We start from the raw sequence: 14,964 nt of genomic DNA, 5'->3' as shown, positions 1-14,964 counted from the left end.
CCACTCTCTCCCCTCTCTCCCCTCCCCCGGTCCAGAGGTGGGCACCGGGGGCGGGCTCCCCGAGGAGATGGAGGTCAACCAGGGAGAGGAGTGTTCGGCGGGGGGCGGCCATGAAAGCCCTGCCTCTGAAGACCGCTCTCCCTCGGGGCAGCACGGGGGCGGCGGTGACGACGGGGGAAGCGGCGAGGAGCTGAGCAGCAGTGCCGGCTGCCCAGATGACATGGAGGACGACGGTGGCTCTCTGGGCTCCTCTGCCGAGCGGCGCGCATCTCCGGGCGGAAGCTGGGACACGGGGCGGGGCCCGGACCACGGCCCCGGGGCCGTCCCGTCCTGGGCGCTGGCGTACTACGGGGAGGAGTACTTCGGCACGGAGGTGGTGCACTACGTCCAGAGCCTGGGACAGCACTCGGGGTCGGCGTGTCTGGATGTGAAAGCGCAGGTAGGTGAATCTGCACACGGCGGAGAACAGGAGAGAGAGAGTGGGGGAGGAGGATGGAGGATTAGTCATCACTGACCTTATCGGTCTGCTGTGGGGTTGGGTGGACTGGCTCTAGCCGGGCTTTAAAGTGCATTAAATGTAAGCCTGCAAAACCCATCAATGTCAATCTCAGCTAAAATGTATTCTCAGCATTCTTAGCATTGACCAGGATGTAAAAAAGTGTGGGATGTAGAAAGTAATTTAATTTTTTACTCACATTTAGTCGCATTTGAATATCAAATTTTACTCATGGATGATGGAGGTTATGACTCGAATTCACATTAGGAACTTAAATATCACATCTTGGCTTCTGGCATTTATTCGAAAATCCATAAAGATATTTAAAATGTCCACGTGTTCATAAATGCACAAATATAAAGTCATCTGAAACCACTGGTTTAAATTGCCAGTGTTAAATTGGTCAATGTCAGACAAGCCAATTCATTTGAATATTAATCTTCTACTCTGCCCTTTGCCTTCCATTTATATCTAGATTTAACCGCTATATACATTATATATGTATCTCTTTTAAAAGTAGGTCAACTATCACGCTACGGGCTAAATTGGAAGATTGAGGGGAAACTTACTTTACTTTGCAGGGTAATTGCTGCATTATTTTCCTGAATATTAATACGTTGAATTAACCCCGTCGGCAGGAGAGGTTATTACCATTCGCTAAAGAATACTAATGAACTCTTCCTGTGCCAAAGTGCTTTGAAGCACACTGCTAAAGGCGCTGATGGGCTCTTTCCCAACACTTATCCAGCGGCCAGTGGGAAAATAACCCAGAGCACAATGCCTCTGTATCCGGGGAACTATATTGTTTTATTGGGTCCTAGTAAAGAAGGAATAGCAGGAGCAGTTACCATGTTTCAGGCTGTGGCTACAGTTGGTCTTAACGCCAGTATGACCTGTCCTGTGGTGGTGTTACTCTATACAGGAGCTGGTCTTAAGGCCAGTATGACCTGTCCTGTGGTGGTGTTACTCTATACAGGAGCTGGTCTTAAGGCCAGTATGACCTGTCCTGTGGTGGTGTTACTCTATACAGGAGCTGGTCTTAAGGCCAGTATGACCTGTCCTGTGGTGGTGTTACTCTATACAGGAGCTGGTCTTAAGGCCAGTATGACCTGTCCTGTGGTGGTGTTACTCTATAAAGGAGCTGGTCTTAAGGCCAGTATGACCTGTCCTGTGGTGGTGGTACTCTATAAAAGAGTTGGTCTTAAGGCCAATATGACCTCTCCTGTGGTGGGGGTGTTACTCTATAAAGGAGCTGGTCTTAAGGCCAGTATGACCTGTCCTGTGGTGGTGTTACTCTATACAGGAGCTGCAGCAGCAGTTGGCCATTGAGAATAGACATCTGAAGAAAACCAGAAACTTCTACCAGAAGCTCCTGCAACAAGACCGAAAAAAAAAAGGTACACACTATTTCTTTTTTTATCATTTATTTTCAAGGTACTTTCACGGTAGGAGCAAACAACAGATGTATGTCTGGAAAGACAGAAAGACTGACATGTTCTCACCTGTTAAAGGTTCGGAGTCCAAACTGATGCTGGGTAAAGTGAGCACCCAGCTTGAAGAGCTGAGATCCAAAGTGGAGTTCCTATATTCTGTGAAGAAATATCTAAAGGTTCTTACTCCAAATACCATCAGCTTCTTGTTTCTATTATACTGTATTTTTCCTTTTCTATTTTCTATGGTATGACAACTTGTGGTTATCAAAGTGATAATAATAATCACCACATCATCATCATCATCATCATCATCATCATCATCATCATCATCATCATCATCATCATCATCATCACCACCATCATCAAAATCACCATCACCACCTTCAAAATCATCACACCATCATCATCATCATCATCATCATCATCATCATCATCACCATCCCCATTATCATCATCATCATCATCATCCCCATCATCATAACCATCCCCATCATCATCATCATCCCCATCATTATTACCATCCCCATCATCATCGTCACCTTCAACATCATCATCGTCAACATCATCATCATCATCCTCACCGCCATTGTTGTTGTCCTTCCTCCTGCAGGTGCTGCAGGTGGACCAGTGGGGCCTGGAGGTGGCTCTGCTGCCAGCGCTGGCTGACCACCACCTCGGCGCCTTGGAGCGGCCTGACCCCGGCGAACCAGCGGTCCTCAGCTTCGGGCCGCAGACGGGCCGGGGCCGGAGCACTCTGCAGGCCGGCTCCCCCAAGGGGCTCATGGCTCACCTCTACGCTCGGTACTGACCGCCACTGTCCACCACATAGACGACATATCATGAGTTAACATTCTGGTCCAACCCTCTGGGACCAGAGTGTCACAAACGTCATTTATATTATTATTATTATGAGTCTATCAATAGAAGTAATGGTGATTTTTTAGTATCTCATCTATAACCAGCTATAGTTACAGCTGGTTACCAGTCAAGTCACGCATCACCTACAAAATCCTCCTGCTCTCCTTCCGATCTCTCCATGGGCTCTCATCCCAATACCTCACAGATCTCCTCCACCCCTACACTCAGTCACGCTCCCAGCGGTTCTCTGACGAGGACCTGCTGGCAATCCCTTCGCACCAGATTGCAGACCTTTGGGGACAGCCAGGGCGCTCTCTGCCAACGCTCCCACACTCTGGAAAAGCCTACCACTCCACAACCGCTCCGCCCCATCCCTGCCCCAGTTCAAAAAGCCACCACAAAACATTCACTTTCACCCCCTCCCTTTTTAGTTAAGCGACCTTGGGTACTATGAAAGGTGCTATATAAATCAAATTTATTATTATTATTATTTTTATTATATCGGTATGTTTCATTATGTTAGATGTAGCAAATGACATCCATGTTTTATTCTGCTGTTTGCTGCAGCAGTCGTTTCAAGCGCCAGGGTTTCTAGCGTACTATCTCTTTACAGTAGAACATGGTTGAATGGTGAAACGTGGCTTATTTGGGTTCCGCCTGACTGGCTTGATGCTTGCAGCGACGCGGCCCTGGACGGCTACGTCCAGCAGCTCCTCTACACCTACCGCTACTTCTGCACCAGCGAGCAGCTCCTCCAGTTCCTCATGGACCGCTTCATCGCCGCCGCGAGGTGCTGATGAAGCTACCGCCTAATCAATAATTTATCAACTACAGTCACCCTCTTCAAATGCTACGGCCCCTGCAAAAGGCCAGCAAGTTGTATTTATTGAAATATGGATTTGTTTGGTTATTAAATATAGTATGTATATATATCATTATAATTTTTCTATGAATCACTCCTTCACTTATTTACTTTTGGAGCTGGGCATTGGCATACATGTGACCCTTTGAAACAACATAGATGAGAAGCATAAGGTACAAAGAATATCAAGGGGAAATGGATTCACTGCCTGTTACTGCTGATAAAAAACAGGTGTGTCTATTTCGGCAGTGTAAATATCCAATGTAAAAGGGCACACGATTTCCTATCTCCTTTTGTATTCATTATGCGGCTGAACTCCTTCAACCTCATCAAATATTTAGCAGTGTTGAAGGTTTAAAATAGATAATACATTACTTTTTCAGAGGCTGTTCCTTCAGTTCCTCTCAAAGCAGCTAATATAGATCCATGCCTTTAAGTTAATGAAGGAAAAACTAATTCTGCTAGATGCTGATTTGTTCATCTCCTGTATCTCTCTGTGTCTGAAGAGGCCCAGACATATCAGGGAGCAACATGAAGGTCCTCCAACGGACTCTGGACCTGTTGGAGGCCTGGCTCATAGACCACAAACTGGTGGACTTGACCCTGAGCTCTGGCATTCTGACAACACTGGAGAACTTCCTCAATGCCGAGGTGATTGTTCAGCTCATTATCAATCAGGAAGTACAGGCTTTAAAATAGCTTTGAATGTACATCAATTAATTGTAATGGAAGGCCTAGTTTGGGGACGTTTGCTTGGAATATGTTTCACCTCCACTCACACACCCTAATCGTTGTGACTCCACAAGGTGGTTCCTGTGGACAGCAGAGGGGAGACCTTATTGGCAACCCTCCACAGCCCCCCAAGGAAGCGGCGGAGCCAAGGAAGTGATAGTCCAATCAGCCTTGACCAAGATAATGACTCGTTCTCGATGCACTCATCATTTGAGGATGCAGAGAAAAGGGTCAGTTTTATTTCTTGGTGGAAACTTAAACACATCTTTGTTTCAAACCATGTTCCCAAATAGCAGCAACTAACATTCAAAATGGACATACATTCAAATTTGGATGTGACATATATCTACATATTCGGTAAACACATGCTTGAAAAACAAAGTTAACTGCTATACTTCATTACGTGACTCTTATTCTCTTTTAATATTTAACCATATCAAGTGTAACCGAGCATCAAACATCAGAAACAGCACCATCTCTGATGAGACATGTTTTATTGCAATCTCTTACATTTACATTTAGTGCATTTAGCAGACGCTTTTATCCAAAGTGTCAAACAATGTGTGCATTTGTCAGAAGAAATAGAAACAATATATATCGTGCTAAAAATAGTGGCAGCGGAAGTCTCAGGCACTGAGTTGGTTGTTTCTTAACATTTATTTAAAGGAGACATATTATGGTGTTTCCCAACAAATAAACATAGTATATGTGTTCCGGAAAACATGTTTTTGAAGCTTTTTGCTAGAAATAGCTTTTAGGAAAAAAAAAATCTCATCTACCGCTATTCCCCTCTTCTTCAGTCCCTTCAGAATGCGCTGTTTCTGGTGTCTCTAGCTTTAATGCAAATGAGCTGCTGCCCATTGACCAATGAGCTTTCAGAGTGAACCACAGCTTGGAGGAGAAGTGATTGTTGCCGTTTGCGGACTGCGGGAGCTCTATATCTATCTAATATAATATCATAAAATAATAATATATAATATAGGTATTTAGATAATATTATATCTTATATCACGGCCAAAAGCTATGTGCGCCTCGGATGTTATTGTGAATCATAAAGACTGCGTCTGACGTCTCTGGTACTTCTACAACAAGTAAAGACTTATAGTGGGGGTTATCGCTGCCATGGTTGAGAAGAATGCGGGGCAAGGAACTTTGGCATTGACTCTCTGAAGTCCATATTGTACCACGACATTGGAGGAGAAAGGAATTGTACTCCCGGAGCAGAGCTGCCGAGCTCCCCCCGCCGGCATATCCCTGCTTCTGAAATGCGCGAACATCTCCGCCCAGTGCTCGTCCGCTGGTCCACAAACTCTTAGCGATGCTCTGATTGGAGGGGGTGGGGAAGTGGGAGAAAATATTCAAATGTGACCCCTTCCTACGTAGGAGCGGGCGCCGAAACTGACTTTTTTCAAAGTTTGCATGCGTGTGGGAGCACCAGAGACCCAAAACAACACCCCAAATCCCAGGAAAAGTGTTGTTTTCATAATATGTCCCCTTTAAATACGGTTATGTCGTTGGTCTGAGTGTACAGTGTCGTTACACATTTGACGCGTGTGCTCCTGCATAGAGTCGGTCTTGATCCAGTGTTGCTGTGGTATGTCCCTCTTCAGCACTGTCACTGGAGGATCTCCAGGGTGGTGGAGCCCCAGGAGAAGGCCTTCTGCATCGCGGCCGTCCTGCCCATGCCCAGCTACGGGTCCCTGCTCAGCGACCCCTCCTCTGGCTCCCCGCGGAGCCAGGAGCGCCTGCTGCCCTTCAGCCTGAGCCCCTGCAGCGCCCAGAGCACAGCCCAGCAGCTCACCCTGCTGCAGCAGGTACACAGTAGAGCCGTCTGGGTGGAAACACCATGTCAATCCCTCAGTCTCATTCGGCTCGGCGCCAAAGTCTGGGTGGGATGGAAACGTTGACGTTGTAAACACGTTGTTATGGGTGAAGATAAACATCCGGGGAGCAATGTACAGTACGCATGGATTCAACTGTTGAATGAACGTTTGGATGTGCATGCATATCTGCTACTGCCGCACCTCCACGCACACACACACACACACACACACACACACGCACACACGCGCGCGCGCACACACACACACATGTATTTACCCATGGACGTTGTCATCTAACCTTTGCGATCAAACACGACACTTGTCTTGTGTTTCCAACTATTGGCCACCAGAGGGAGACGTGCATCTATGCATCTCCTGATTTGGTAGATGCTGGCTTCCATAGTAACACATTTGTGACAGCAAAGCACTTTTTTTTTATTTTGTGCAGGAGGTTTTCCTTGGCTGTCATCCGGTTCACTTCCTTAACTCCAGAGCAAAAGGGGTCAGGGATTCAGCTTTGAGTCCCAACAAGTAAGAACTGCACACAGCCCAACCATCGACATTTCCGATGGATACTGATTATATATTTTTTCAACATGTAGGTTGTTGTTCATCTTCTTTAAGTATTTTCTTAAAAGTCCTTTGAGTATTTCATTAACTATGCGTCACTCATTTGAATCGCATATGTTCTGGCATATGATGTAGATTTAGATTATCAGTCGCTGTGCAGAACCTCAATATAGATAACATTATTATCTATATTGTATTCATAGTATTTCATTATTTGTAATGAAAAAAATGGTTCAAAATTCGGTCTAATGTAATCTTGTTATTGCATCAATTGGCTGTAATGCAGATTGTAGTAGCTGGAAACTTGACCAATAATAGGAGACATTGAATTGATGACAAAAATAAAATAAAATAAAAACGTCAAGATTATAAATGTATTATCTCAAAATTGGCCTGCTCATCTGAAATGAACAGGGTAGTGTATAATATCTGTGGACATGCGTAAGTATTTCATTTTTGTAACGTCTTCCCTACCCAAAAGGAACGTGTGTCGCCTTGTTACACCAGCAGAGGGCAGTAGTCTATTTGCGGGTGAGGAGACCTCACCGTCAGACGGCTTCCTCCAGAGGTTGCTGGCTTATGCCGACAGTGTCACTGACTGGATCGCTGCTGAAATAGTCAGCAGTGACTCTTTCAAGGTAAGAGATGATCCTACTGATAATAACCATTCTGCTGTGGGTGGGGGAGAGAGAGAGAGAGAGAGAGAGAGAGAGAGAGAGAGAGAGAGAGAGAGAGAGAGAGAGAGAGAGAGAGAGAGAGAGAGAGAGAGAGAGAGAGTGCAAGGGAGAGAGAGCGCCTCACCGCTGAGCTGGGAGAGAATGTCACTCACTGTCCACTGATGTCTTACCAATCAGTTTCTCTATTGATTCACATTTAGGTATAAAACACATACATTCATAGATGTGTGTATTTTAGGCCATAAAAATCACAAATATATCCAAGGACGAGTGATTTCCATTTGCCACCTTACCCTAGCAGTCTTACAACTGTGTCAACTGTCAACTGTTGGCAATTGCTTGATTCAGCCAGAGTGAAATACAATCTAAACAACTTACAGAATTGGAAACTGAGATGTGAGGGGTACGACTTGTAAAGTGGATGGCCCCACTTTGAAACAATAAGGGATAGACAATCCATGTGAATAGAATAAGGGATGTTGTTAAAGTAAGTGACTGAATGGTAATTCAGAAAGTAATGTGCATAGTAAGTAAGTGAGCCAGGGTCATGGGGGAGATATCTCACTGAAATGACACCATGCATGAATGTGAGAGATGTTTCAATAGACAGACAAGAATCCAATCCAAAGAATGAGCCGAATGGGGGAGAGCATGAGCCTAAGTATTTACTGAAACAAAAACATTGTTGAAAGACACTGTGTCAGCCAGCGTCCTCACACCCAAGCGGCCATAATGAGATGGCCAGCTAATGAGCTCTCACAGCCTCCTATCCCTGGGGATATCAGGCCTTTGTGCATTCCTTGAGTGTTATTGTGGTCCCGACCGCCATGTCCGGTGCTGTGGCGTGCAGGCGCAGGCGGCCGTGATGACCAAGTTCCTGCTGATCGGGAAACACTGCTACGAGTCGCGCGACTTTGCCACCGCCATGCAAGTCCTCGCCGGCCTGGAGAACGTGATTGTCAGGCAATTACCGGTAAGATCCCGGCTAATAAACTGAAACAAGCTCATGTAGATATGAACGCACACACACGTGATTGGTGAGTGTGTGATAATAAGTAATTATTCATCCAGCCCTCTAGCTGAATGTCATCATCTAGCTGCTGCATTTGGACCTGTATGGTATTTAATTACTTTAACAAAATGAGAATGCGCATTAGCGTTGATGTATTCCAATTAGGTGGTAAGAGAGTGAAAGAGAGAAAAAAAAATTACAATTAAAATTAAAACATAATCTAACACAATCTTGCAATTAATGAGTCGATAATGTTGAATAAATACGAGTCTGAGTCTGTGTCCTGCTCCCCCTGTGGCCAGGCGTGGAAACATCTGTCCTCCAAGGTGTGTGAGGTCATGGAGGAGCTGCGAGCCGTGCAGGTCTGTATGGACAACTTCCTGTTTGTGTTTGCAGTTGCACTGCCAAGGGTCTTATCTTTGTGCATGTGTGTGTGTGTGAGTGTTTGTGTGTGTCTTGTTTGTTTGTTGTGGTTCGTAAATGGTGTGTGTTTTTTGTTTTTCTTTGCCTGTGTGTGTGCTTCATTGTGTCTTCCTGTGTGTGTGTGTGTGTGTGTGTGGGTGTGTTTGTCTCCGTGTGTGTGTGTGTGTGTGTGTGTGTGTTGGTGTGGGTCTTTTTGCGTGCGCGCGTGTGTACATGAGTGTGTTTGTGAATGTGTGCCAAACAAACCACAGCAAAACCCCGCCTCAGCAGTGTTTCCGCCATGACCCACAGCAGTCTGTGTGTGTTTATGGATCTGAACACTCACCTTCACAATGAAAGACAGAAATAGCAAACACTCCCACCACTCTGAAGCTGCAAAACAACACGTCCTTGCCTTCCTTGTCAGCTTGTGTTTAGTAAAGGTAAAGAATCTGTGCTGCTTCTTGTCAATATCCTTGATCAACGGTGTCTTTATGAACCAAAACCCAGACCCAGATCCTTCAGAGAAGCCTCCTCCAGACTTCAGCATTTTTGCGTACTGTATATGAACGTCTTTCACCTGGCCAGGTGTTCCTGAAGAGCGATGACCTGTGTCTGATGGGGGGAGAGCAGGCCCGGAGGAGAAGGCCCACCCTGCCATCGGCCCGCATCCTTGCCATGCACGTGCAGCAGCTGGAGATAGGAGCCTTCACCCTGGCCACAGGAGCCTACAAGTGGACCAAGCTGAGGTGAGCTAAGAGCGGGGGGGGGGAAACATAGCTGAGTTGGATAAGGTTAAAAATAACATTTTGGGAGCAGAAAAGGAAATGTTGTGGCTAGGGTGTTCTACTACCAGCGCAAAGGTACAGCGTTTGAACCTTAATGTCCCCAGTCTAACCTTTGGGCATCCTTTCAGCAAGATTGCTATCACCTAAATGTTCCTCAATGAAATGCATCTGAATTAGCCACCTTTTGGTTAAAGTGTCTGCTTAATTACAAAATAAATAGTCAACAAAACCACAAAAAAAAGAGCCTAGAATACCGTCACAATGTCAAACTGTCAACACACTAGACATAAAAAGTGTAAACGGTGCATCAAACAAGCTAATAACTAATATATCACCACAGCAAAATGCATATGACAATGTGTTGCACAGGAGACACTGCCAGGGTCAGGGGGGACGTTCCCACCATTCAAACCCTCACTGAGGGAAAGCCAGCCTGTATCTTGGCTCCGCCCAGGCTTCTGTCCTCTGCTCGTTTCAACAGTACCCCTGTTTAACAGACAAAGCATCCAAGCCTTATCAATCCAGTGCAAATAAGCTGTCTCTCCCACACACAAACACACACACACACACACACCCCATTCCCCCAACCGCCTGTCAAAGTCGGCCAAGTCTCGACGAGGACACTTTCCACTGGTGCCCTTCCTTGGTTTTTTGCACCAGGCCAATATGGCCGACCAGCTGCTGGGGGTCAAGGCAAGTGGTGGTTGGACGGTAATGACACAGCTGTTGAATTTGGGTTTCCATGGCGGTGGCAGGCGCTGCAGCAGATGGTGCTCATGGGATACTTGATTGGAAAGGAGACCTGAGGGCCAGTGGCAGGGAGCCACGTGCTTGTAGCCAGATGCTTGGGTCAGTGGGTGGAGCAGGGGCAAAGGTGTGCCCACGCAGCCGGTGGCTGCACGGAATACTGCCTTCCCAGGGTCTCTGAAGCCCGGGCGCATACTGCGGGCATACGCTGCTGTTGCTGCAGAGGAGGGGCGCAGTCCTCATAGCGCTGGAGAAAATGGATGGTTTAGTGTAGTATAGATATTACACTTGACTTGTCTTGTCCTGGCCTTGCCTTTGAGGTTCCTCCTTGTCTGTACGATGTCTGTCGTGGTTTCCTCATTCTTCTGCTCCTTCTGTTCTCTTTGTGTGTTCTTTAACACACTGTGTCCTCTTGATGTCATCGCCTCCTGGGTCATGGGTGACCTTTAGAGCAGACAAACACAAACACACACACACGCATGCACACACAGTGTGAGTGTGCTTACACATACTCACACTCAAACAGGGAGCATTCAAACAAAAATCGACATATATTCATTCACAAAATCACTCACAAAGGCACACGGAGGAAAAGGGCAAAAGGGCGTACACGCCACACATTCATACCCCCACACACAACACACTCACCCCTATACTGTCTCTGCCCCCTCTCCCCTTTGCCGCCCCACTCCCCCCTCCTGGGTCCCCAGGAGCATAGCCAGGGTGGTGAGCCAGGTGCAGGCCTTCCAGGAGTCGGTGTACCCCTACAGCCCCGAGCGCCAGCTGCAGGGCTACCTGCGCCGCCGCATCCAACACCTCAGCGGCTGCGACCTGCACCTCCTCGCCGCCGACAACGACGCCAACTTCCAGCATCCCTCCGCCCAGGGGCACGTGCGCCGCATCCAGGAGACGCTACGAAGGGTCCGGGGAAACTTCCAATGACCGCCCTCTTCTCCTTCTCCTCCTCCTCCTCCTCTTCCAGCCCCCCCCCCCCCCTTTCTTTCACCGCCACCCCCCTGTGACCTCCTGTGAAGAGGCGTGTAGGCGTTAATCCCATGTTGTCCTTGTCACTGTCTTCATTCTTGATACAGTGGGAGCGCATCAGTGTTTTTCCACTGTGTGAAACACATGAAAGGCAGAGTGTAGCGTTTAGAAGTGACTGCACATGCTCAGTGGGTTGTTTACCACTTCTGGCCTTGCATCCGCTTAATATAAGTGGGTTCCCAGGAAAATATCATACGGATGGATCTTACTTGTTTTGATGTGCTTCGGCTCACCGACGGGAGTCTATGGCCCCTGAAGGAAGATGTGTTTATGTTATGTAAATTTGAGGCAACCCCTGTGAGCAGGCAAAAAGCACTGGCTGTTTTGGTCGTTTCATACATCAGCAATAAAAACTTATCTTGATCAATGCATAGCATGGCGAATAGACGTTTGGCTTCGGGCCTGTGAAACTGACAAACAGACGCACCCAAAACACAATGGGAACGCCAATAAAGCCCTCAGTGTGATCCCCAGACGGGGCATAGCTTCCCTGGAGACAGTGAGGACAGCCTTTTCCTGCCTCCCTTGCTACAATAAAAAGTTGTGTCTACCCATCACAATAACATTCATAGAGATAGTTTTAAATAAGATATGGTTTGTGACAATTGTATGTATTGTGAATAGTTTGCTATGAAATTCAAAAGCACTTTGCAACATTTAAAAACCAGCCATCACCATTGTTTAAAATGTATTCTGCTTTTGGTCCACAAACCAAATTCATTCTGAAATAAAAAAGTTGTCGGTACATAAATGTGTTACAGGTGCTTGGTTAAATATTATATCAGTTTGAGCAAAGGTTATGGCTTAACTGCAAATGTGCAGGTTAAAGTTAGTTATTCAATGTGGAAGAAATGTTTATGTCTGTAAGTCTGTGTATTTGCTATTTTTTTCTTTCACCAAATTCAATGAAACAATGAACGTGAAGAGTCACACCAACTTTAATCGAGCCACAAATATCTCGCAAACTTTCCATTTGACAAAAATAAATATTTTTTGTTTTTACATTTAAAAAATGTTCCTCTTCCACAATACCGTAGTTATGTATGCGCGTGTGCGAGTGAATCTGAGTATTTATATGTGTGCGCGTGCGTGACGGTGGGCAGAGACGCCAGCGAGCTGAGGAAATAGGCGCCGTATGGAGGCGATTGGCGGGACGGCCTCCTGCGTCGACCGGGGGGAGGGCCAACGATATTGTTTTCTTACTGAGTTCAGCGTACAACTTCGAAGGGCCTGTGATAAAGGAGACAAAAGGCCGAGTGACCCCAGCCCTCATAGCGACTGATCGACGATAAAGAGACACCGCCTAATCTGCATTGTTAGCGCTAAACGACCCGTTTGGATGCATTGTTGTCGTCTCGCCGCTGGCGATTGCATTTCCATCAAAGTTTCTGACTTTGGTTGCTCTTATAGTGAGTCACATTTTCGATTTGATCTGAAGACGCTTTTTTACAATAAGAAGGAGCAAAACAAATATGACTTCATATCCAATCCCATCTCGCCTACTTCGTATGTTTGACTGCACATGTAACCGGGTGGTACAGATGTAGGATTAATTTTCCACTTGGTGTGTTAATAGTTCTAAACCAATTATGTTTGATTTACCTGTTTGTGGTTTTCGTTATGAATATAAAACTTACAGGGGAATGGGATTGTGCGTGGTTTGCAACGGGTAGTGTGGCAGTCTGGTCACAGGGTGGCAGTATTTTGTATTACTGTGTGACGCTGCTTTCAGTGCAGCCTGTTCATGGACCTATTAAGAAAGGACAGCCGACTAAAACATGGCCGCCCATTCATTCCTATGAAAACTGCTCAATGGCGCAGGGGAACATCAAGGAGAGGTTTGCTTCCGCCTCACGGGCGCCTAGCCACGCCCTAGTGCATGACGTACCGACCATGGAAGTATAAGTTAATAACCCCCCCGATGATTCGCTATATGTGATCTTTAAATTACACACCTCCTGCCATCTGGACAACAATTATTATTTAACAATTATTATGCCGGGTCGAAACAACATTTGTTTCACTACGACTCCTTTCAGCTGCCCACCCCTCCTTCTCCTGCAAAAATTACATTAATAAAATAAAACGCTTGAGGTGTCGTTTTGAAAAGAGAAAACTTACATTTTATTAGTACATGGTATAAAGATAATTATGAGCCTTTGATTGATATCCAGATTTTTTTTGCGGAGACACATTCCTGTTCCCCACTTGTATTGGAGTGCACGGGGATATCTGCTTCTGGGACTCGAGGGACCCGTCCACAGCCCGCTTAAACAGCTGCAATACCAGGCTTGGCCGCTGAGCACTGGTGGATTGCGGAAGTATGCACTGTTCCTGGGGCCTTGAGCCTGGTCCCGTCTTCCTCCTGGTCCCTTCTTCCACTTGGTTACGTGTGGGAAAAGTCGTTGGTCTTGGCCTTGAAGACGTGGTTTGGCCCCGTTGTGTTGGAGTGGCCTGTTGACATATGCTGCCGGTTGTTGCTGTATAGAGCACTTAAATGGCGATACCAGTGAGTACTTGTGGTGGATGACCGTGTTTGCATTGGATGTCCGGGGATTTTGGGCGTTAGTCGCCAACGTGGGCGTTCGGTGGGATTTAGATGTATGGCACCAAGCGGTGTGTTTGTGAAGTACAGTGCCGGTTAACAATATCTAATATTTTAGAGATAACTTAACCAACATCATTTCACCAGAGTCGACATTAACGACTCGGGTGAAATAAGTCCGCTGGATACTACGGTAGGGTCCACTTGGTTTAGTTAAAGTTTGCTGAAATGTGTATATAACTAATTGAATGTGTAATCAGTCATTTAAAGTTTTGAATATAAAGTCATTTGTTGGTGTTTATAGTGATGAAATGTGTATGTAACAGATGTATATTTCCTGTTTACAGTCAATACCACTACCGTATTTCTCTGGCATTTACTTTATTCATTTATGATATAATTCGCAGAGTGAAAGTGAAGTGCAACTGTGAGCACTGTAAGCATACAAGCTAGTCTGTTAAAGTAAATATTACACTCCCAAGAGTCACAAGAACTAAAACGATGTGTTCTACAATAAATGAATGCTACAAAAACCCTGTGTCCTGTGTGGAAATCAAATTCCATGGGCTACATAATTTGGTACCATGAGTGGGGTGTAGCCAGAACAAATCATTTCTTTTCTTTGTAGCCTACATTCCACTCCTGGTACCAAATTATGTGGGGTGTAGCAAGAGCAAATCTATTTTTCTTGTATTGGCAACAAAGGGTTTAATTTTTAGTTGAGAAAATATGGTAGTGGTAAAGACTCCAGGTTCTTTGGTGATTGAGTCGGTGAGGCCAGCCTGCGGTGGAGGGGTTAAGCAGCGGGAGACGTGCTGCGGTTCCCGGGTAGAGACGATTCATCGGTACCAGAGCATCTGTGCAGAGGATTCACAAACTCAAACTTCACTGGGAAAAAGGACATTCAGCAGGACTTCAAGTTACAGACTGTCGTCACAGTATCCTTAACCCAAGTTTTGGACTGGTGTTTCACTT

General features: G+C 46.0%; 1 protein-coding gene across 1 annotated transcript in view; it reads left to right on the top strand.

Annotated features, from left to right (window-relative positions):
* Positions 1–11,342, top strand: part of kndc1 (kinase non-catalytic C-lobe domain containing 1) — a gene marked incomplete at both ends in the record, with an annotated part of 31,628 nt that extends 20,286 nt beyond the window's left edge. Inside the window, 14 exon segments of the mRNA XM_079730818.1 lie at positions 36–439; positions 1,800–1,893; positions 2,008–2,105; positions 2,540–2,730; positions 3,467–3,577; positions 4,156–4,300; positions 4,456–4,611; positions 5,992–6,195; positions 6,653–6,735; positions 7,256–7,412; positions 8,302–8,424; positions 8,766–8,825; positions 9,454–9,614; positions 11,111–11,342. Coding sequence (XP_079586944.1) covers positions 36–439; positions 1,800–1,893; positions 2,008–2,105; positions 2,540–2,730; positions 3,467–3,577; positions 4,156–4,300; positions 4,456–4,611; positions 5,992–6,195; positions 6,653–6,735; positions 7,256–7,412; positions 8,302–8,424; positions 8,766–8,825; positions 9,454–9,614; positions 11,111–11,342 — 2,219 coding nt within the window.
* Positions 11,343–14,964: the final 3,622 nt, after the last annotated feature.

The sequence above is a fragment of the Pollachius pollachius genome (assembly GCF_949987615.1).
Source record: "Pollachius pollachius genome assembly, chromosome: 2".
Lineage (NCBI taxonomy): Eukaryota > Metazoa > Chordata > Actinopteri > Gadiformes > Gadidae > Pollachius > Pollachius pollachius.
The sequence above is the reverse complement of the archived record's forward strand: the minus strand, read 5'-3'. Positions and strand labels throughout refer to the sequence as shown.